Source organism: Notothenia rossii (genome assembly GCF_949606895.1).
Source record: "Notothenia rossii genome assembly, chromosome: 9".
NCBI lineage: Eukaryota > Metazoa > Chordata > Actinopteri > Perciformes > Nototheniidae > Notothenia > Notothenia rossii.
In genome coordinates this window covers 56605637-56630150 of record NC_136907.1, presented here as the reverse complement: position 1 = coordinate 56630150, position 24514 = coordinate 56605637, and the positions used below count along the sequence as shown (strand labels likewise).

General features: G+C 40.3%; 1 protein-coding gene across 5 annotated transcripts in view; it reads left to right on the top strand.

Moving 5' to 3' along the window:
* Positions 1-24514, top strand: part of slc6a9 (solute carrier family 6 member 9) — a 70842-nt gene that overhangs the window by 27243 nt on the left and 19085 nt on the right. For 3 of the 5 annotated variants that reach the window (XM_079647260.1, XM_079647259.1, XM_079647258.1), the window contains 2 exons: positions 19694-19850; positions 22890-23021. In XM_079647260.1, coding sequence (XP_079503386.1) covers positions 19694-19850; positions 22890-23021 — 289 coding nt within the window. Of the gene's footprint in view, positions 1-3695; positions 3819-19693; positions 19851-22889; positions 23022-24514 lie in introns of those variants that run through there. The other 2 variants (XM_079647261.1, XM_079647262.1) reach the window with 2 other exon arrangements.

Here is a 24514-nt window from a genome sequence, read left to right as displayed (position 1 = left end):
TTTCCATAGTTTCCCCACAGCAGCAGACGCACATTTATGACGTCCGCTGGCGCATCATAAACACTTCGGATAGTGAAAGTGCTCTCTTTATGTTATACAGTTCAGCTTTGATTCCATCATCTCATTAAACCTTATTTAAAAGCATTCTTTAGTTCTGTGAAGGGATACAAGGGATATATGCACTGTACTTCACTTTAATTAATAATGTATGCTGAAAAGCGTATATATTATAAATCGCAATTTATTGACAAAGGAAAAAGTGGGTCCCGAGGCCTGACCAATTAAGAACCACTGATCCAAACCATTTGCTTTAAGTAAACGTAAGAAGTAGTAACCCATAATGTAAGCAAAGTTGCTCACAGCCGAAATAAACACAAGTAAGCAAACTCATAGCAATACGATACGATAATACTTTATTGATCAAGTCTGAAATTTGACTTGCGTCACAGCAGCTCCATGTCCAACATCAACAGACAAAGTATCCAGACACAATACAGGAAACAGAAACAACAAACATTTAACATAACAGCACAATCAGTGAGAGAAAACATGCTCAAAGAACCTTCAGAGTGCATTTGATCTGGGATTTAGCTCTGTGTTTACTGTGAGGATTGACTGATGCACAAAGGAGTGCTTCAGTCTGACTTTATTGAAACGTGGGATCCTGTATCTCCGAGTAGATGGTAGCAGTTCATATTCACTGTTCAGAACATGGTTTGGGTCAGAGATGATGTTGTTGGACAGCCTCACTAGGTTGTTATAATAGGCAATATAGTCAGTTTGTCCGGATACATTGAATGCTAAAACATTCTTGTTCCTTTTCTTTTCCAAAAGGAGTTTTAGAGGTGATTTATTTTCCTTTGATGATATTTAGGATGTGATCATGAAGCATTGGAACATTGTTATCCATATCAGATTGTTTGCTTAAGTGTGAGTATTTCATTCCGTCTTTCTGCTGTCTAAAAAATGGTGTTAGAGTTTGAAAACTAGCTTAATAAGTAACAGATATAAAAAATATGTGTTACCAGCAAAACATTTTGACTGCTTAATTAACCTGCTTCCGGTGCCATGTTACTGTAAAGTCGAAAATAACACCGGGTAAAAAAGAGAAAATACAGGTTTACTGGATATGAAAAAAGGACATTCACAATAATTGTTGTTACTGATTAGCTCTTGTAATTTGTCCTGGAAGTCTTTGTCAGTGAAGAATTGAGGGACTTTTTGCTCAGATATTAGGAAACATTGATCAGTTGGAAAAACATGTTTGAAATCTTGTTAAATCACGGATTTCAACATCTAGTTACTGGTCTACTTCAAACTTTCACATTTTTACATTGAAGATATTTAACTGGATTGTATTATTAAGGTTTAATGTAGACCACCTTGGGTACATTAAAAACCATACCCCCTACTCTATGTGGGATGCCCAAAGCCTAACATGGACCATTTTATGAATGATCTGCGTTATCACAACAGAGCACACAACTCAGTACTCAAACGTGATTTACTATTCCAACCTGTAAACATTTGCAGTACAATGGTGAGGTTTTTGGAAGATTATTTTTAGTGTGAGCAATACTCTAAAAAAAGGTGAAGAGAAAAGGCTGATGAGGCTTATTCCCCAGCTGTGGAGGCAAGAACCAGGGGAGAAAGAGCTGATGATGAGGCTTGTTGAAGCAGCATTCTCACTGTTAGCAGGGGATATTGGGAGGGGGGGGGGGGGGGGGGGGGGGATAATGCTTGTTGAGGCTGCATGTGTGCTTGCCTTGCACACTTGCAGTGCAAGGATTGAGGGCAACTCTTCACAGATGATGCTTGTTAATACAGCCTCAAGTGAAGAGGTATAAAACAAAGAGGAATAACAAGGACGGACAATGTAGAAAGTTGTATGTATTTGGGAAGAAGAAAAAAGAGGGAACCGATATAAAGTAAATGTAAAAAGGAATAGCAGGATTTGTTAATGAATGACCTCAAATTAATATATGCCTTCATTAGCATTGCCTTGCAAGTACCCTTTACGCTCACTAACAGTTGCTTGGATTTGCAGATAACTTGGGGTTTTGGCTGTTAACATTGTGTTACTATGGAGATCCTGTCAACATATTAAATATGATAAGATATTGTTTAATAATAAAAAGTTGATCATAAAAACTTCCGTTCTGGTTTAATTTATAAATGTTTTTTTGGCAGACAACTGACTGAATGTGTTGTGCCAACGTCTTATGCTGCCCATGGAATGGGGAAGGACATTAAATAGAGAAGTCTGTTTTGAAGTCTTTGTATCGTAATTTATTGGCACATTTCCCTGCGTGGTAGAGCATGTTTCTACATAACCTGTAAGCAAAAGTTGTGGATAGTACTTGGTTAAAAAATGTTGTACCACCTAGTCTGAGTTTCCAAGCAGGTTTAGCTAATTCAAGAAGATGGAGTTAAAACATCGTAGACAACCAATTGGTGAGAAGAGATTGCCACTAAAATGACAAGAAAGCATCATGCACTAACTTACAATTTCTAAATACTCAAGCTATCATCCATAGCGACACAAGAAATGCGGAATCTTCTGACAAAAAATCAGAAACCCAAATATATTAAGGTTACTGTCTAGTTTCAAATCATGTCAGCTCTAAAACCAACAGAACAATAAACAAAACAGTTTCAATCTAAGCTCCACAGCTGATGTCGTGGAAATGTTGCAGCTTGAACCAAGTATTCACGCACCATTTACTCACACTATTGGCCCTAATGTATGCCAGTGAATAATCTACGCTGTTGCGATTGGTTGTGTGTCAGTGTCTCTACATGTTTGTGAGTGGTAGGGTGGGTGTGTAGGGGTGAGAGGGATGCAGGTGAACAGCTTGCGAGAGCCAACAGTTCCGCAGGCCAGTCTCGCGCATCACTTGATACCCGATGAAGGCCTACGCACAAATGAACTTGTTAAGCAAATGAGTGAACAAGCGAGAGGGGGTGGGGTGGAGGGGGGGGTGGACGGTGCACACGGCTGCAGTGCCCCCTGTGCCTCGCTCTACAACTCCTTTCCTTTTGCACTTTATCTCTCTCTCAGTTCTCAGTGTCCGTATCTATTTCAGTACGTCTCTTCGCATCTCGCTTGTTCAATTGCTCTCACGTTATCCCATTGTCACATTAGAGAACAACCTATTTCTGAAATGGATTGGGAGATTGTCTAAACGATGCTTTGACAGGGTGCTGTCATCCTACGCTCGCAGAAAATGAATTGCAAAAAGAGACTGTCAAAACAGATTGCGTAGAATTTGAGTGGTTACCAAAAATGTTATAATAGATCCATGCTACTTACATGTCCCATGTATGGAGCTGAGATGCAAAGAGATTACTGAAAATCCAATGACAATTAGGGAATCTGTGATTATTCATATTATTTCCTGAAATCACATCCCCACATATACATGCACACCTAAGTAGGATAATCGATCACTCATGATGAACATATAAACATGTCCACAAGTGAATGCACATGTAGTAAGTCGCACCAACATCTTTTTTAGTGCAAGATATATTTCTGTTATCAGATGCCCACACCTTGCCCTTTGCCCTAGAAACAACCTGCCTTCTTGTCCCTTCTCGGACCCCTTTTGGCCTCCCCCCCCTCCTTTCTTTTTTACAAAAACACCAACCAAACTAGCCCACCTCCTCCTCCCCCTAAGAGAAGATATTTGAGGATTACAGCCTGGTAGGGTTTGTGCTATAAGTATCATAGAGATTTTGGTCTCAGTCATCATTGGGATTATTAGATGGGCTGATGCTGTGCTTGCATCAAGTTCCTCACCATGGAAAAAGTCAAGGTAAGGAGCACATCTGAGTTTACAAGGATAAGTTGTGTGGTGATTGTAGTAGCTAACGTGTGCAGTTTCAGTTAATGATTGTAATCATGTAGCACAAACAAGAGAATGGAGATAGACCTTTATTCCTTCTATTTTCTTAAATGTTATTTATGTTTTCTAAAAGAGACAGGTTTTATTTGCGCCATTGAATTACATACTGGGGCCCAAACTGTCTAACCAAGTGACTTGCAGATCCTGTTTTACAACGGTAGCACAACAAATAACGTTTTTATGTACACTGGATAAAACTACCAAGTCTAATTCAACATGACACCTGAATGTTGGACATAAAGTTGGTGAATGGTGAAATGTATCCCCCTGTCTTTCGCTCATTTGCACCTTGCGTAAATTCCAAAGAATGCTCACCGCCAAAACTTGGATGGAAACGCAGACCAGTGTGTACACACAGAAGCGCATAGTTAAACACGTTTTAGTGTGACAAATGACGCCTGATTTGCTGAACGACTTTCTGAATGTAAGGAATAATGTAACCTGTTGGTGACCCCTAGCTTCTGGGCGGCCATCTATCCCACCCTTCATCTGACAGGGCTCGGCTTTCTCTCCTTCTCCTCCTCCTGACAACCCATCCATTGGTTGCAATTAATCAGCCGTGGAGGGGGAATTTATTCAGTCCCTGCCCAATGGGATCCTTTGGTATGTGGCCCCAATGGTAGCAGGTTGAGAAGCCACGGTCTACACTGTCTTTAGGCCTATTACTCTCACCTCACAGCCCACTCATAAAGAGAGCTTTGAGCGGCCTGTTTTTGGGGGTATCCGGTGGGCTTTTTGTCCTATAATAGCCGAGTGGATTCAGTCACTGCAGACAGACATGTTTACTAAACTCTGCATAGGTGGAGATTACGTGTGCCACTTTGAAAAACCGAGGCCTGAATATTGGCTGGGGAAAGAAAATCAGTATCAGGAGCGGCTCTATGCTATATTATTTTCTGATAGCATAGACTCAGATGATTGTGATTTGAATATAAGAGAATATTGAGTAAATTTAATGAACAAACATTTCAATGATGGCAACCAATCTTGAAGTGGTTATGCCTTAAAATGTGTAGTTTTCTTTTGCAGGAGAGTTGATCAAGTTTGCCCAAGATGCACTGTTGGGTCTGGTATTAAGACATAGAATCTGTCTATAAAGCCGTTTTATTATTTATTTCAAGGGTTATTGTGCTTGCTCAGAAAAGTACACTTTTATTTATCTTGAATAGTATATGAGAAATGTCATGGAAAGCTCTGAGTACCATAAATCAGACCATAATCAAAGAGAGAAAAGTACTTCTTCAAACTGTAGTAGTTATTAACTTTGGCTGAGCTTTAGAAAACACGTAATATAAAAATAAAATAAATATAAATAAATAGTATAGCAAACACTTTTTGTATTATTTCAAATGAAGTACCTAATGCTGTCACTGGCAGTCATAGCAAAATATAAAGGTTTTTAAAGATTAGATCAATTGTGCCAGTTGTGAACTGCAATGGGTCTCAACTCGATCTAGACACCATCTGGGACAAAGCCATGTTATGGCCTTTTTCACACTTGTATCGGGTGATCCGATCAGGAGTGGACAGCTCCAAGTAGGTCAGTTTACACATGGCATTAGAATGTGTCGTCTCGTGCATCTCGAGTGACCACTTGTGATCGGATCCCCCTTCTCTGCTCTATATTCAAATACACATCAAGATTGTTCCATTCGCATAGACCAAATGTGGGGTTGTTTTTATTCGGTGGGAGGCAGCAGTGCTTTTCCATCGCCTAGTCTGCCAGAAAGAAGACTACAAATACAGACTGGGTTTTTTCCTTCCCATAATCCAGGCCAACTAAAGTTCCCAACAAGGTTGATGCACTTGTAATATATCTCTATGAGCCTTTTAACAAATGTGGAAGTTGCAGCAGGGACGCGGGAAAATAGAGTTGGAGATGCGGTGGGAGGGGGAAGATTTTTTTTTAAATATTGAAGTTAAAAACATCAATCTGGTGCACTTTGAGAGCAAAATTAAGAGATCTATGGATATATCTCTCAACACCCATCTGAAACAGAACTGTAAGCAGATTTTTTTTTTCTTATATTTTACAAATCACTACCCTTTTAAACTGTATTCTTGTTTAGTCATTTAGTATTTCACAACTGTTTTTCATTTATTCTCTCTGGCTGTCCATCTCATAATGTTCACATAGTAACTAGCTGACAATAGGAATATCATTCAGAAGAATTAAAATTTCATGCAAAAATCTGTCACAAAAAGAGGTTGCACATTTAAATTCAGGTGTTGTTATGGCAACGTCAGTGGCCAAACAGCCACATTTACTGCTGCAAATACATTCAAACATGTTGTCGACACGTAAAGCAGTGGCAACTATGCCACCATTTCAGCTGACTTTTTCTCAGAAATACTGTCACATAACATCCATATATTTCAGTGCTAGTTTGATGCTTAGCTAAGCTAACTATGAAAACTTTAACTGACAGGACTCAACTGTGTACTGTAAAGTAGCTTCTAGCTTCATGTCGAACAGTAAGTCAACATTTCCCAGAGAGCTTTCTTTGAAATCACCAGGTAACGCTAAAAACATTACATTTAGATTGTATGACAAAGTGTTTATTTAATATCTCTGGCTAGCTATAGCTACTTGCTAACGGTTTAGCTTACCCCCGCGATTCAAAGTAACGTCAACGTAGCTGTAATTTATGCTTTGCTTACATGTTTGCATAACTTGGAAGTTTACTGACATTTACATACCTTGTTTACCTGCCTCAAGTGGTGGCTCTGGGGTTGTTGTGTGAGCCACCACATGATAATTGTCGTCTTTTTTTAAGAAAACATTTTCTTATGTCCATCTTCAAAAACTCTTGAGTCCGACTGACAGTTTAAACATTGTCACAGCTCACATGATAGGTACCTGTCAGCCAATAAGACATGTTTATTTCCATTCAACTCTCTGGTCGGTCTGGTGTCTTGCCTCTGTTGCATTCACTGAACACGGGAAATTACAATTCTGCCGCCCTCTCATGATGAGGTTCAGGTAAAGCACGGTTAATGTATTATATGATTGAGGGAGAATTGTCCGGGGCTACAGAAAAAACATTTGGGGCTTTAGTCTGTATAATAACGTCCTATTAAATGCAGTAATTTGGTCTTTAGCAACAGCTTGTGAGAGCAGTGCATTCATCGGTGTTCGTTTTAATGCTGCCAGTTTGTTGACGTCCTGTGTGTTGATGGGACTTTTCATGCTCCCTAAATGTTTCCTCTGTCTTTCGCCAGTTGTTAAACCCTGCTTTCACAAAACTCCCATCCCTGATCTTGTCTGCACTGACAAGCTTATTTTCTATAGCAGAGCAACAGAAGAAGCACACCACATTATCACTTTCTCTTATATAGTGAGTCTTTTTATAGACTGCTTACACTAAAATGCTAACTCAAAAATAGTAACTCAAAATAAAACATTTGTATTGATTTGTTTAGTGAACTTTTTGGCGTTGCAGTTGCAACTCTCCACCAACAGATGGGGGTGCTGCAGCCCCCTCAGCACCCCCCTTTCCCGCGGCCCTGGGTTGCAGAAAAAGTCTAAGATGATGTGGGGAAAAAAAGTGAAAATCAGACATGTTGCACTTTATAACTCCATTGGCACGTGATTTAGTACGACCACCTGCTTATGCCGAGGACTTTTGATTAGCCAGTTCTTTTATTTGGTCCAGGAGGATCTCAGATACATATTTCTAAAAGAATGTGGCCCAGAACATCTTCCAACATTGTCCAAGTGGTCGGATCCTTTTTGCTGGACCCATACTATTTATGCTGACCATTTACTGTATAATTCAATCACCCAAGAGGCATGTTAATGCCAGGTGTTAACAAAGACCAATATGCACACACAAGGACCTTTTCAAAGGCCTTTCTCCGTCCTATACTAGCCAGCTCCATCTTAGTTTAACATCATTTGGCCAGTTTATACTGCCAATGTTCTGCTTTGGGACCACAGCTTCTGTCTCTTTTTAAACCTCATACATTTATTCCATAAGTTAGCACATTGCATAACAACAGTTTGTTACAAATCCTTAGAAAAAATACACGTTGGATCAGGTGTTGATCTTTTTTTCTCACACTGTTGTATCCCACTCGCATACACAAAAATAATAGCTACCTGAGTTGGGATTAGATTTAAGAACAACACATTATCTAGTCTTTATTTCATTGTGCTTAATCAGCAACTCAAGTATAGCAGCATCTTAAACTCCCAGCAAAATGTGAAAGTTGTAGATTTTTTTCTTTTTTGGTTTGTTCGAGAGCTATTGTAGGGCTCTTCTCAAAAAGACTGTGAATGTAAACGTTTGATGGTATAAAATATGTTAGTAAAATTGTTTTTTGTATAAACCTTAAATATTCTTAGCTGGCATCTTTTTATATCTGTGACAATAATTCCTAAATAAAACATAACAATTGCCTTTTATTATAAACTCACTGCCTGTAACCACCACTGTAAAATCAAGAAATAAGAGCCGTTAGCTTACTTCTTCTTTTTAGGGTTGTATAAGCTTTATAAAGATTTATTTTGTAAGCTCGATAAACTGCTCAATGAATTGTTGGCTGTTACCTCGTAAACCGGTGTCTGTCTAGAAGTCTATGCTCTGACAAAAAAGGTATTTTAGGGGAATAAATGCCACTATTTTGCTACTTTATTCTACTTTTTGCTGTTCTCCAAGACCAACAGACTGAAGGATCTGACAGCTTCCACCAGCAGATAAAAGGCAGAGTCCTGTGGTGCACATCAAATAGAATTTACCTTAATCTGAAGATCTGCACAACTGAGTGGCAGTTTCTGTTAAGCCCGCGTCACACTGTCCCGAAATTGACACCCGATGGACACACGAATATGGAATTGTGAATTTTGCACGAAGATGGCCCCAAACCACACACAAAGGCAACATTTACATTACATTTAAGACATACAACTGCAACGAAAGTAACAAAAACAATTATGTTAAAGTAACTATGATACTGTACTGATATTTTCAGACTTTGTTCTTTACTTTATCCGTCTTTATATGTAGAAGATATTAAGTTTTCTCTGTAATGTTGTTTCCATAGCAACAACAACTTCCTGTCAACTCGCCTTCAAAATAATATAGTATATAGTTTTCAGTTTCACAGAACACAAATTGGGTTATTTACATAATATGTTTACATGATTTTGTTGTGCAATAAAACAACCCGATGGACACACGATAAAGGAAATGTTCAAATTCGGCTCTGATCGTAGCAAAATCGGGCCATTCGTGAGGACATCTTAAGCCATGACCCCCGGTGGAGTTTCTCAGGCTCCGGCAGCAACTTCGTGAGCGGTGGCAAAATCTTTGGCATGCCAAAAAATTGCCGAAAGACCTTGCGAAGGTTAATTTTCGTGTTGAATTTGTGTGTCAATTTTGCCCTTAGTAAGGCCATCGTGAGGGCATCTTGTTATCATCGGTGCCATCGGGCATTCGCCCCGATCAGAGTGAGGGCGAATGCCCGATGGCACCGATGATAACAAGAAGGTGACACGATTTGACAAGATGCCCTCACGACGAGTGCCTTACGAAGTTGCCGCTCACGAAGTTGCTGCCGGAGCCTGAGAAACTCCACCGACGGTCATACGATGGCTTAAGATGCATTCACAAATGGCCCGATGTTGTTACGATCAGAGCCGAATTTGAACATTTCCTTTATCGTGTGTCCATCGGGTGTCAATTTCGGGACAGTGTGACGCAGGCTTAAAGAAGATTTTTGACATCTTCCTTGTCAAAGGTTATTTACCATTATGCCTAATTCCAATGTAATCCTCAGTGATATATATTATTTTAATCATCACAGTAATGTAATTCTTACATATTGTGCAGATTTTGTTCTCCTTTTATCTTTTAGAAAATGTTAGAAAAATAACAATCTATCTTTTAAATGTCTTGTTTTGTCCTCTCAAAACTAAATATAAAGATTTGTACATAACATAAAAGAGAATAAAGGAAGAAATCGGTTCTGTGTGTTCAGTATTATTCCCAGAGAGCAACTGTGAGTCAATACAGACATGTTAATGATCATTTTCAAAACAGCTGTGGGGTGTAAAGAATATCACATTACCACCTCAGTATACGTCAACGTTTATGAAAAGAAAATCTTCATCAGCAGTCACATTTATTTTTTCATAAAACCTTTTTAAATAAATATTCCCCCAATCAATCATGCTTTTCAATCTACACTCGAAAGCATGTGACGATATGTTTTTCGCTTAAAGGAGCAACTCAAAGTTACATTGAGGAAGATTTGCGTATAAGAGACAGCTTGGGTGAGAGCAGTGAGCTGTCAGTAAAATGCGTTCGCTCTATAGGAGGTGTCGCTAAATGGATTTTTTTAAGGCTGGAAATGACAGGCACAGTCAGCAACTGAATGACATTTACAAATCGTATTTTGCAAGCAAGATTATCAGGCCTTTGCAGAGCTCTGCACTCTACTGTGTGCCTTCTTGTTGCATGAAGAAATGTAATGCACCTTTTTTAAGCCTAGAAGTTGACCTAGTGAAATGTGCAAGAGATGCAAACCATATTTGTATTTCAAAGCGAGGAAGTAAACCTTAAGTATGTGTGTTGCCATGAGCTAGAAAGACGTTTGTAGTTCTTGCTACACTTCTCTGGTCAGTGTCTTTCCCAGACATGTCTGCAGCTGTGAAGAGACCTCTGTCTGAAGGTTCTTGCTGCGTCTGTCAAACTGTTCTTGTGCATATGGGTAAACTCTTTGGCGTTCCTCCACCATTGGTGTATTTGAGTGCATGTCTATGCTTGTCTATGAAGCTGAAGTGCTCTGGTTGCAGTGTGAGTGGAGGGAGGATGAGAGGCAGCAGCGTAGAGAGGAGGGAAAAACCTTGTATTTTACTCATCTACGTTTACTATTTGAGAGTAATAGTATTTATTCTATTTGATTAAACAAAAAAAATGAAGTTGGTATTTTTGGCGGCCTTGATGCATCCCAACCAAGCTCCAGTTATGTCGATTGGATAGGAGTCTATGAGAAAATTAACCTAATTCTTCCTTAATTTACTACCTCCTGATGAGCTTATGTTCTCAATTGTTACTTATTCCTTTTTTTTTTATAAAGTGAGGTTTATTTAATAAATGATGGTTCCATTTAGGGATGCTTCGATCGATCGGCCGCCGATCGGTGTTCTCTATAAATGCCGATCTGGAGAGCCAAAACAAAACAAGCTCGCCAAAATGGCTTCACCAGTACGGCAGTATTTTAAGGTGTCCGAAAAAGACAGTAAAATAGCGGTATGCAACGTGTGTGAAGCAGAAATCCTGCAGCTCCGCCCGCTCTGACGGACCGGTGAGCGGAGCAAAACACACACTAAGAGTTAGACCTAACACACTTAGCTATTTGATCTACCTCTGGAACAAGCTAAACTATTTATAAATATATATTATTCTTCACGGTCGGGTCACTCATTACTGGATCAGTGAGCTGCATGAGACGATACTGACAGGCTGTCAGGAGAGAGAGAGAGGGGGAGAGAGGAAAAGAGAGCGCTTCCGTTCATTTCTCCCGTGTTATTATCCAAACTTGAATAATGTACTTCATTTGAATGTAATAATTATGTTCCACTCGATGGGATCGGCTATCGGCTGGGGCTGCTCGATTATGGCAAAAATCATAATCTCAATTATTTGGGTCAATAATTGTAATTGTGATTATTAAATGCGAATATTCATTGACTTTGAAAACATCCATTTATTGGAGTTTTTTTTTTTAACCGTATGTTTTTAACAGTTGATTACCCTGAACTTTAAGTATAATTCAACTGAAAAAAAGAAGTAATAATAAAAAAATTATCGTTTTATTTAGATTACGTTGTTTTCGTAATCGTTGCAAGCCATAATCGTAATCGCGATTTAAAATACGACTAATTGAGCAGCCCTAGTATCGGCCGATACTGATTCCGGCGATCGGCCCCAAAATTGGTGATCGGAGCATCACTAGTTCCATTAACAGTTAAATATAAAGTCAATTAGTGTATATTTTAGGGTGTGGCTACCTTGTGATCCACAGACCGATACCACGTGCGGTTTAGGTGTCATTTGTTTTTTTACAAAACACTTTATCCATTAGTGTGTTTGCTTATAGACCATAAAAAACAAACACTGATGACAGGTCGAATTACAGTATGTGCTTGACCATAGTAGTTTGAATTTAAGGGAATAGTTTCAGGAGAATTCAAGATTAGATTTTGAATGTTTTCGTCATTAAACCTTTTTCCTTCCATCACACCTGCAGGCCTTTGTGGAGCGACAGGATTTTGGGGGTAAATCACACTGATCCCGTCACTTCCAGTCTGAGCCTGCTCAGCACAGATCAGCGTTTCTCTGTTCATTCACATTTCGGGCACTGAGCTGGCAGTCTTTTCCAGGTCAGCTTAGCGGAGAGATGAGTTAGGAATTGTGTATTCAGTCTGACACTGTTGGTCTCAAACCTGCGACATTATGATTGCGAAATGGAAAACACTTTTCCACTGTTCTGCTGCCAACAACGATGTACTGTTTGTGCTTAATTTACAATAGCAACAATCGATTTTACAAAGGTGTGCGTAAATAAACATTAGCATGCCTATTGTCCTTTTTTTGATTATTTGGTGATTGAGCCACCAGCTAATCACAGCTCTGTCAATCTGTGAATCTCAGTGTGACAAAATGTTGAGCGACGCAAATTGTGTAGAGGCAAATTACCCATTCTGAGTTGTCTTAAACTTTCTTTTTTGATTGACAGCATCAGATCAGTATTCTTTTTTTCCATTGTGACCGTGTCAATCTCTGGTCAATCTCACGCAACTGAGCCTTGCCAAGCTGTGATGATGAACATTCCAACTATACCGTCACAGCAGGGAATAGCTCCTTATCTGTGTGTATGGCATCTAAAACATTTTTGGTATTCAGGCCAACCGTGACATCCACATTTGCAACTAGCACATACCATTTTTATTTCACAATATATGTGGATATAAGACTTACTATTCCGGTTAGTAATCTTACAACAACTTGAACTGAATTGCAGTTACGTCGTATGTTTTTTTGGATCACCATTTTCTGGTTCAAGCATGGCGCCCCTATTCTTATCTCAATCAAAACAAATGGCATACTCGCAGCCTAGGCATTAACATAAGAGTGCCCTCTGTGAATTCTGAACCTCAATTTTCTGTAAAAAAGTCCTGTTAATGCACAAATCGGGCTAAAAACTCTGTTGTTCAACATTTGCTGCTATTCTTTGGATAATTTCATTGTTGTCCTGATGGAACAAACAAGATCGCGCTGTGACTTGAAGACACCCTGGAAAAATATAAAAAAGTTGCAAACTGAATCCAAGGAGAGACGGATGGGAGACCATGTGTGGTCTTATGTAAAGCCCAGATGGTCCCAGAGAAGCATGTGACAGACATGGAGGGAGAGGGAGAGAGGAGGGTCTGTCTGTCTGGCTGACAGGGGGCTCCCGGGAGCCAACACCACAGGCTACAACACCTGGGCTGAGAGAGGCAGACCTGGGGTCAGTCGAAGGGGAGAGGGATGAAACTATAAACACAGTTCAACTTTGGAACAGAGGGCTCAGCCAATACTTAGTGTTTGATACAGTCTGATTTCTACTGGATTGTGTTGATCTCCAGTATAGGTAGGCCTATACATGTAAACATGTATCCTGTTTTTGGGCCATATGTTATTGAAAAATGTATATGTATCAACCCAACTTCTTTTCTGCTAATGCAGACACTGATGCTTGCTATAATTGAGTGTTTACTAACCCTGTTCCTAGCATATAGAGTTAAATAAGACTCAATAAACCTGGCTGCAAGGACTGAATGAATGCGTCATACATTTTATAGCTACATTCAAGAGCAGTTTATTTTGTCTTCCAATATGAATTAATCAGACAATTATGTATACATAAATTAATCAATTGGTTTGCCTAGGAAATGTCAGAAAAACATAAAAATAACATGTGTTCTTCTGCAACCCAAGGTATATAATTAAAATAGCTTGTATCACTTGACCAACAGTCTAATACAAGGGTCGGCAACCCCTGGCACGCGTGCCACCATTGGCACACGGCACCGTAACCAGTGGCACACTAGGAATAAGTGGAATAAGTGTGCAAACATATTTAAATTGTATTTTCGGATCCTGAACGAGACCGCCGCCAGAGCGCGTCTACCCGTTACCTGCAGAAGGAAGCCATGCACGCAACGCAGCCCCGCTCTCTTTAACTCCAGATGACTTTCTGCCGCTTTCCTCCGTGGTGCAGTGCTGATCGTTTCACCACGGAGGAAAGCACTTCACTAATTGCAGTACCCATAAGGAGCCTTACAAATGCAGCAGTTTTTGCGTGGCTGTGTCTTTAGTTGAAAGCCCAGTGGCCATCTGCTGATCTCTCATTGAAATAATATTCTACAAAGGGGCGGACTGGCCATCTGTGTGTTGAACTTTCCTGTCGGCTCCAAGACCGTAGTCGAGGAGGTCAGAAGCAACAAGCTTCAGGTTCTATAACCCACTTTAGCTTAAATGACTGGAGAGAGGCAAGCTCTTCTTCGGAGGCCGTGGCATTTATTTAGCTGTTCTTCTGTTTCACAAAATACATCACAGACCTCTGTGTTTCTGCATCCTCGTTTCACTTCCAGAAACATACACACGTTCCCTTACTGGAGGGGTCGGCAATTTCTGAGCCACTAGATGGCGGGCCAGAACATAATCAAAGGCTTATTTAAGTAATTGATTGTTAAAACATATGACACGTTCGAATGCTTTGGGGGGGGGGTGCTAGTGAACTGTCAAGGGGGGGGGAGCCTCTGTGCGGTGCCGCTCTGTGATTCTACAGATGGCCAGTCCGCCACTGCTCACAAGCTTATTAAGATCCAAAGCTAGTGCGTTTTGAATCAATGCTGAGTACAGCCAAACTTGACAGTCTCTGTCATTGTAGACCGAATGCTTCTCGTTTTGCGCCGTCCCGTTCAAATGACAATCACATTTCCATGCTCGCGCCAGGGCCGGGGGATGGGGTTACAAGGCTCGCGTCTTGTGCTGCATTCACTTGCACTCGGACATTAGGGATTTTCGCTCATAAATGTCCGATGAGCCACAAGTTTTCTTTCAAAACAAAGCTGCAAACTGGGGTGGCAGCATATGCACCATCACCCCTCGCCCTCCATGATCAAGCGGCTTCTCCGATTTTGTTGTCAATGTTTTGACTGAACTTTGTTACTGTTCACATATAAGTAAACATTATGTTTGAATGATTTATTGAGCTGGTATTATTTTTTTCAAACCACAAACCGCATGTTGGCTATTTCAGCACCACACGCTGTCCACCTACTTATTGATCCACTATCAGCGTCAGTGCACCCCGCTGCCAGATTGTGCCTGTGCTGTGTGTCATTCACTCTCAACATGGATACAAATACAATAAGCATTCTTCAGGTGTAGATTCTCTATTCGTAAATTATAGCCTATATGTGCGACTGTCAGTCCGATATATTGTAAAAAAGTAGTTTTTAAAAATCTCAATTTAATTTTAAATTTTTATTCTCAAAATAATTTTCCGGGCCAAATATTATTGCTGGCGGGCCACCAATGGGCTGCCTATTGCTGACCCATGCCTTATTGTCTCTCTACCATCCACAAACACACATGCACAAGCCACACCCCTCTCTCTCTCTCTTAAAGGGACAGCGATCTCATCTCACTCTGCATGACCCTAATATCATAACCAGGGGTCCACATAAGTGGTACGCAGGTACGAATGCGTTGCAACAATCTGAAATGCGTACTGTCACTTGTGTCACAAAGCGCATTTGAGTCGGTTTCCCTGTGCACAGACAGGGCTGCTTTTAACATCGGTCTGTACAGCAGCACTGCGCTAAAACAGCTGACATTCGCGATACAGAGGGCTTCATACTTCATACTCCCCCCCCCCGCTGACATTCGTGATACAGAGGGCTTCATGGGAATTTTGAGGGGAGCCAGAAGTTGGAGTGCCAAACACTGACTCCAGGTACTCATCTGAGTACCTTACTGAGAAAGTTGTGTGCAGCGAGGCTCCTCCTGCTGATGGTTCACGAGCATCAAGCTCCTCAACCCCACCAATAAATGTTTTCAATAAAACAACCTGGAACCTCTCTCTCTCTTTCTCTCTTACACTCTCTCCCAACCCCTGTCAATCAATCAATCAATGTTTATTTATATAGCCCAATATCACAAATGTTACATTTTTCTCAGTGGTCTTCACAGTTTGTACAGAATATCAGTATGACAATACAACACCCTCTGTCCTGGCTTAGACCCTCACATCGTACAAGGAAAAACTTCAACAAAAAAAAAAAGTCTACTTTTTTGCACTGAGCCAGTTGCTCAAACAGACAAGCCTGTTTACAGTTGTCGGCGAAATGCCGCTCCTCTGTAATCATCTTCAGTCGAAGCATGGGACTGAAGTTCCCACTGTGGGTCAAAATAATGCGCTGTGATGTGCAGTCGACACATTGGATGCGATCCGAATTATCTAACGCAGCCCCTCGTCCTCCACAATGTTAAGCTGTAGTCACCCATTTAGCTATCGCTGTTACTGTCTAGGCGTCTCCCCAGCAAACTTTCAAGCGTGGTCTGCCGCAAGCGAGCGGTAGGAGCGGGGCTGTCAGCATCTCTGTGTGCTTGGCTTGCTGTTTAAAACACCATCCAACTAACAACAACAACAACGTCAAGCCTTTGGGCTCTGAAACTACGGGGCGGGCCGAGGACAAATACACATGTGTTGATCGCACGTTAAAATAATTAGTGGCGTTAAAAACAAATTGCGTTATTAACGCGTTAACTTGACAGCCCTAATTTTTATATATTTTTTCATGGCTTTAAGCTTTGTTTTGAGATTTAGTTTTGCTCTTTCAGTACTAAAAAAGATGGCTTTAAATGATGCTTTGAATGCATGCTTATAACATTCATGGGACACCATGTCAAAACAATTCAAACGAATACAAAGCATCCAAGGTTTAAACCAGCTCTCTAGAGCTTTCTATACGCTACAGATTGCCCATCCTCGCTTTAATGCAAATGTCAGCATACTTGATACTAAATTTAGCAACTACACTGCAACAGCCCAGTGTCTGGTTATCACTGTAAAAGAACATCCTCCACTCATGCCCTCCACTTTCTTTCACCTCACTCACTCTACCACTGAATTTAAACCCGACCGTGTGCCTGTCTTCAATATGTCAGGTCGATTTTGAAAGAGTGTACACCATAGACTCATGGGTCATTGCTATTCCCAGAGTTGTCTCTCCTTTTGGTTTGTCAGGGTGCAGACCTGAACCAAGCTGTCAACCTGAGCACTCGTGCATGTGCTTGTGTATCTTATAAAGGCACACACCTAGTTGCTGATAGGTAAGTCAGATGTACATGCTGTAGTGCCGAATAGAGGGTGCAAAAATAACACACACACAGCTGCACACGACTCCTCTGCTGCTTTTCCTTCCACAGTGAACTCCAGGCGGGGACATTGTAGCGCGTGACCCTCCAAAGGGTTGCTCCTTACACCCTGCTGTGATCGTGACTTCACTCCTCACTATCAACCACTTGTGTTTGTTGATCTTCCTGTCTGTCCCACCTGCAGCCTCCACTCTACTTTACAAAAAAAAGGTCAAGGGTCTTTTGTCTTGCCCTCCTGACATGCAAGCACAGCCAGAGTCCAAGTAAGATGAAGCCTTTGGGAAAAACATGGCAGCTGTTTGTTTTATTTTGCTGTTTTACTGACTCTCTCATTAGTTGTGCTTAGCGCTGCCTCAGAGTTGAACTTTGAATCCAATGGGAGCATAGTGTAGAGGTTGTTTTGTGTCATTGTGGTTGCTTTGTTGATATTTTTGCTGATGAACAAGATTTTGCTCTGTGTTGGAAGTAGCACGGCCTATTGGGAGGTGGGTGTGTGTGTGTGTGTGTGTGTGTGTGTGTGTGTGTGTGTGTGTGTGTGTGTGTGTGTGTGTGTGTGTGTGTGTGTGTGTGTGTGTGTGTGTGTGTGTGTGTGTGTGTGTGTGTGTGTGTGTGTGTGTGTGTGTGTGTGTGTGTGTGTGTGTGTGTGTGTGTGTGTGTGTGTGTGTGTGTGTGTGTGTGTGTGTGTGTGTGTGTGTGTGTGTGTGTCAACATGCTTTCCCCTGGGCTTGGTGTCTGTCCTGCAGCAGTTTCATGTAATTGGAACAAAACATAAATGTCTCTCTATGGCTCTTATATTATTATTTTTTCCACAAATAAAACTGTTAACAAAGCAGTTTAACTTTGCTGAAAAACTGTCATTCTTGTGTATATGGTTTACTTGTCTACAGGCACGTAGTCTATTTTCCAATGACAGCTAAAGATTATGTGATTTTTTAAAAAGATGTTTTTGCAGTTAAATGAACTGTATGCTGCATAAAAGAGGGTTTTTTTTTTATGACAAGTAATTCACATTTTTCTCGAGCTATTCATTCACTGAGCCTCTGGAAATCTGGCCCTGCTATACACAGATAACACAGGCAGCATGAATGAGGGAAATACGTTTTCATTATGGCTCCATGCATACAACTGCGCCTAGCCCGCATAGACATTGTTAATGCATATAAACCTGAGAGCTGCGTCTACATATTAAAAGAACTACAATAAAAACTCAAAAAATAGAAAACAAACTCCCACTATCAAATCTTTAGACCTTTTATTGTCATCAAGGAATGTTATGAACCACAGACAAAATATTAAGTATATATTGCTGGAAAAAATAACTAGTTTAATAGTCCATATTGCCTTCTTTCCTAGACCTTTGAGGCACAATCATTCGCTTTCCAGATTTCTTAATGGTTTAGTCAAACCTTTCCATTTAAAAATTAACACCTTAATTCATCCTAGTTTGTTCCAAAAAAAACAACTAATTTGAACTCACTTACCAATTAGTACAACTAGGAATATGTTAGAATTGCCCAACTTAAAATAACTTTAGTAGGCACACAAATTCAAAATGTTGCATCAAAATGCTATTGGCTTCTAGATATACACAATGTTACATGTAATCCAGGGCCACAATTTAGTTTTTATATGAGTAAATATCCTTACTTCTACTTTAAACCTTTTATTTTTGGAAAGCATCACAATCCACAAACCTCAAAAATGGTCCTTTTGCCCATCGAGAACTGTGTTTACGCCATACACCTTTTATGTTTTTAGAATCATCAGCCACAGCTAAATCACAAAAGATTGAAAACATTTGTAAAAATAACCAAAGCTATTACACAATTTCAGTTTGTTGATGACTGATCCGAGAGTACTACAAGTACATTGTGCAAAAACGAGCTCATCACAATTAGCTGTATTTATTTTTCTGCACGAGTGTGTTCATGTGCACCCACAAAAGCACAGACAGTCCGACACAGCTGAGGTTAGGAAGGAGGTCAGAGGAGAGGGACCATCTGATGCCAGCAGATGGAGTGATGGAGGGAGGGAGGGAGGAGAGGAAAAGCTCGAAATCAGGACGACAAGACCAAATGCTTATCGGCTGATCTTAAGGCGCAGATTTCACTTTACATCCTGTCTGCTCCAGCTAACACACCTTATGCTGCACTCTGGGGTAGAGCAGATAGTATGTTACAGGAATATTGTAGAACATGAATAATTCGACTCCACATGCAACCTTAAGATGTTAATTATTCTCGATCATCGTATGAATGAATGTGCTTCCACAAATGTGGCATTTCAGACACATGGGATTGATTGTAAAGAAAGTGCTTTTAACATGTGTTGTCCCTCTGTTTGTTGTAGAATGGAGCAGTTCCAGGTGAGCCGGTGAAGAAGGATGAAAACTCTCGGAGAGGGAACTGGGGGAACCAGATTGAGTTTGTCCTCACCAGCGTGGGCTACGCGGTGGGCCTGGGCAACGTCTGGAGGTTTCCCTACCTCTGCTACAGAAATGGAGGAGGTATGTCTTTCTTGACTTTTAAAATGCTGACCACCTATGACATACATGGAGAGGTGTACAGATGAAGTGGGTGAAACATATTTTTTTCCACAAAAGAACCTCAGTCATAATACTACATGCCAAGTAACATTTACAAAGCATTCGTTTTGATTTTTTATAAATAAAATAACAGTGTTATTTTGTGAAAATTCAGTTGAATAATTGGAAAGTTTTCGAGGCATAAAAAGGCAGCTAACCTTTCAGTTTAATGTATGCAGGTAACCTTGTTATTGTTTGTATAGCTTGAATATAAAGTCCAAGAAAAGTACTTTAATATTTTTCCAAAAAATGTTTTTCAATTGAGCAAGTTTAGCGTGAATAAAAGTTACCTTTTTGTTTTCATGTCTTTACATAGTTGCAGTTATTTTTTCCAAATGTAAAAACCTCATAATTCTTATATTTATAACACGCATATTCTCATAGTGTTATTTGCCACACTACCTCTGAGGATGTCCTGAAATTAGCACCCCTGGGTATGGAATCAATGATTGATATTGAATTGTGAGCTACCGAGATATTAACTCCCGTAGCAATTACACATTTGAAACCTGTAGACTATCTGTAAGTAAGGAATGTTTAGCTCCGTAAAGCTATATTTTAGAAGCTTTCTTTATCAACTTGACTGAAACAAAAGTCATGTTTATGTTCACTGGTGCAAATGGTTGACTCTTAACAGCTCTCACAAAACCAAGTTTTTCAAAACAAGCCTAGAAAGTGCATAGGTTGAACATAAAGGAAAGAGTGGATAGCTACTATGCTAATTCATCAGCTAAATTAGTGTGAAATATGTTAGATTATTTACAACTAACTGTATTCAAACTAGTCATTTATTAAATCAGTGTACTACTTTAACCATTAAGGAATGTATCTGATAGTAAAGACTTTATACAATTGTTCCTAATAAACATCTGTGGGCTTTTAAAAACTATTCAGGAAGTCAAAACAGCTGTAATGTAACCTCCAAACTAAACGGATTAAAAGGGGAAACAATACATTCTGGTTTTCATACATTGAAACAAAAATAAATCCATGTGTGTTCAGTGTTAGCTATATTTATAGACTTGTGTAGGGAATGTGATTATAAAACTAATTGACCCATTTCACATCACTTAACAGATCACCTGTATATCAACTGTATTCCACATCAGTGCACCTTTTTTACTTTTCACAGCTAAATCACGTCTGTCTGATTGAACCAGCCATGTTGCTCTCACACTTTATGCACATAACCTCAATACAACGTGTCTTTTTAGGCATCGGGTCTAGATTTGCGTCACTACATTATTGTTAATTGGGCTGTGAATGCTGTCAAAATGTGTCTGAGTGCACCGAGTGGATCCAGCTGCTTCCGCTGACGTGCTATATCTGCCATGCAGCCATTGTATTCAAAGCACAAGACCCTGATTAAAACAAACTGTATTCAAGCCCTTAAAGTCTTTCTGCCATCAAGTTAAATGCATCAAAAAGAGGCTTTATTAAATGAAATAGATACAAATATGTACTTAATATTTCTTGAAAATAAGGAAAGCTTGATATAGGATCATGGATCGTAATAAAACAAAACAAGAAATTATTCTAAATTGACATTATCGGGATAGCCGGAAATATCCTTTTACTTGAAAATTCTATGTTGCACGCTTTCCTGGCAGATAAGTGAACATTATAGCCTGATTTAAAATAAAAGGAATAATAATGTAGAAATAGCAAACCAATTCAATGTTGCCCTTAAGAAAATCAGTTTATCCTTTTCAATGCAGTGGAGTCTTATGATGTGTTATAGGTATACTGTACATATTCTTCTAGAACATTTTATTGTTTTAAAAAATTCTGTATTTGCTCTTATTTTATTCTAAATGTAATTCCTCTTTTTCTGATTAGGTATAAACCAAAGCACATTTCTTGTATGTAGGACAATAAACCTGATTCTGATTCTTGATTTTTACAAACAATCTTTTACAGCACAACAGTATTTGTATCTTAGCAATATGCTACGTGAAGTTATTCCAGTATGTTTTGGCGCCATTTTAAGAGCTTTAAGCATAATTTTGATGGTATCTGATAATATGGTGAATCGCAATTACTTTGGCCTGGATCATCATGACATTTTTTTCCATGGCTCCTAGAAAAATACTAAACTATACTGAAACGTTGTGAATTTAGTCGAGGTACTCTAAGTCGATGACTCCGTGCTTCAAATATTTTAATGCTTGTAAAATACCTAAATTCATGTGCAAGGACTAGGCAGTAGGTCTCACATCAGCTTCTACCTGCAGCTTACACACACAGAGGAAGTTTTGGTATCAGCTGGTTGCACCTACCCAAATTGCAAAAGGGCATATATACAAAACCACACACACTCTCAAAAAACAGATGACTGTCCTGACGCACAGACGTTCCCTTTGGATGATTGTCTGGTTTCTGTTCCAGTCTGAACCACTAGAGAGTTGCTGCACCACTGAACACACTCGCGCAGTGACCTCTCCACTTACCCAGGGGAGGTTGCCATGATAGATGAGGTCTTTGTTTGATTTTTTATGTTCTATTCTTTCTTTTATTAATTTCCTTCAATTTGTGCCTTTAGATGACATTACACAAAAGTGCTCAACACTAACTATTAAAAGTTGCCAGGAAACTAGGCATCAGCTTTTGGTTGCCGAGGTGGAAATGATGGCGGCCATTTTTCTTCACCTTATATTTTTAGTGCTGAGGGTACTATGCAGTTAGACATTAGCTTAAAAAAAAGAGTTTTTACAGTAACTAGACTGATGTTTTTTAGGATTTTCCAACAAATCACACAAAAATGCTTGAAAGAATGTTTACTTGGTGTGTTGGATTACTATCCATCAGCAGAAAATACATTTTGAGGTGCTCACACACCAGTAATAAAGCACTAAAACCTACACAATTAAACATAACATTGTTTACTGTCTATTTTATATACAACTTTCAGTCCCCACAGATCATAGACAAAGGCAGTGATTGAGTGCCTCTCTCCTGCAGGTGCCTTCATGTTACCCTATTTCATTATGCTGGTTTTCTGTGGAATCCCTCTCTTCTTCCTGGAGCTGTCCTTTGGTCAGTTCGCCAGCCAGGGGTGTCTGGGAGTATGGAAGATCAGCCCCGTGTTCAAAGGTAAGTCTCAACGGGTTTGAACTCCCAATAAACATTTGGGATTGTTTGTTGTTTGTGGGGTTTGGCAGCGCCGCCAGCTTTATTTTTATTACATTGCATTTAGCTGACGCTTTTATCCAAAGCGACTTACAATAAGTGCATTCGACCAACAAGATACAAACTTGAAGAAAACAGAATTATATAAGTACATCAGGTTTCATAGAGCTAAAACATTTCAAGTGCTACTCAACTGGCTTTAGATAAGCCAGTCCTTTATTAGTATATAAGTGCTTTGTTAGTAATTCTTTGTTAGTAATTCTATCGATCGAAGTGGAGTCGAAAGAGATTAGTTTTCAGTCTGCGCCGGAAGATGTGTAGGCTTTCTGCTGTCCTGATTTCAATGGGGAGCTCATTCCAACATTTTGGAGCCAGGATAGCAAACCGACGTGTTTTTGCTGATGGGAACTTGGGTCCCCCTCGCAGTGCTGGTGCAGCGAGCTGTTTGGCCGTTGCAGAGTGGAGTGCACGTGCTGGGGTGTACGGTTTAATTATGTCCTGGATGTAGGAAGGGCCAGATCCATTCGCCGTATTGTACGCAAGTACCGGTGTCTTGAAGTCGATTCTAGCAGTTACTGGAATCCAGTGATGTGAGCGGAGGAGCGGTGTGGTGTGGGAACATTTTGGAAGGTTGAAGACCAGACGAGCCGCTGCATTCTGGATGAGCTGCAGAGGTCGGATGGCACATGCAGGTAGACCAGCCAAAAGGGAGTTGCAGTAGTCTAGGCGTGAGATGACGAAAGCCTGGACCAGAACCTGCGTCGCTTTCTGGGTCAGGAGGGGACGTATCCTCCTGATGTTGTAAAGCGTGTATCTGCAGCAGCGGGTTGTAGCAGCTATATTTGCAGTGAAGGACAGTTTGTTATTTAGGGTCACACCCAGATTCCTTGCAGTCTGAGTCGGGGAAACAACAGAGGTGCCGATGTTGATTGTTAGGTTAAGAGTGGGACAATCTGTTCCCGGAAGGAAAAGCAGTTCAGTCTCGTCAAGGTTGAACTTGAGGTGGTGAGCAGACATCCACTGAGAGATGTCCGCTAGACAAGCAGAGATACGTGCGACGACCTGGGTCTCTGAGCAGGGAAAGGACTAAATTAATTGGGTGTCGTCAGCGTAGCAGTGGTATGAAAAACCATGCGGGCTAATGACAGATCCGAGCAAGTTTGTGTACAGAGAGAAGAGGAGTGGACCAAGAACAGAGCCCTGAGGGACCCCTGTAGTTAATTGACAAGGGTCGGACTCGGACCCTCTCCAAGTTACCCTGTAGTTACCGGTCTTTGAGGTATGAGGTGAGGAGGGAAAGTGCAGAGCCTGAAACTCCAAATGCTTGGAGAGTGCGAAGGAGGATCTGATGATTCACCGTGTCGAATGCAGCTGACAGGTCCAGAAGGATGATGACAGAGGTGAGGGAGGCTGCTTTAGCAGTGTGCAGTTCCTCAGAGACAGCAAGGAGAGCAGTT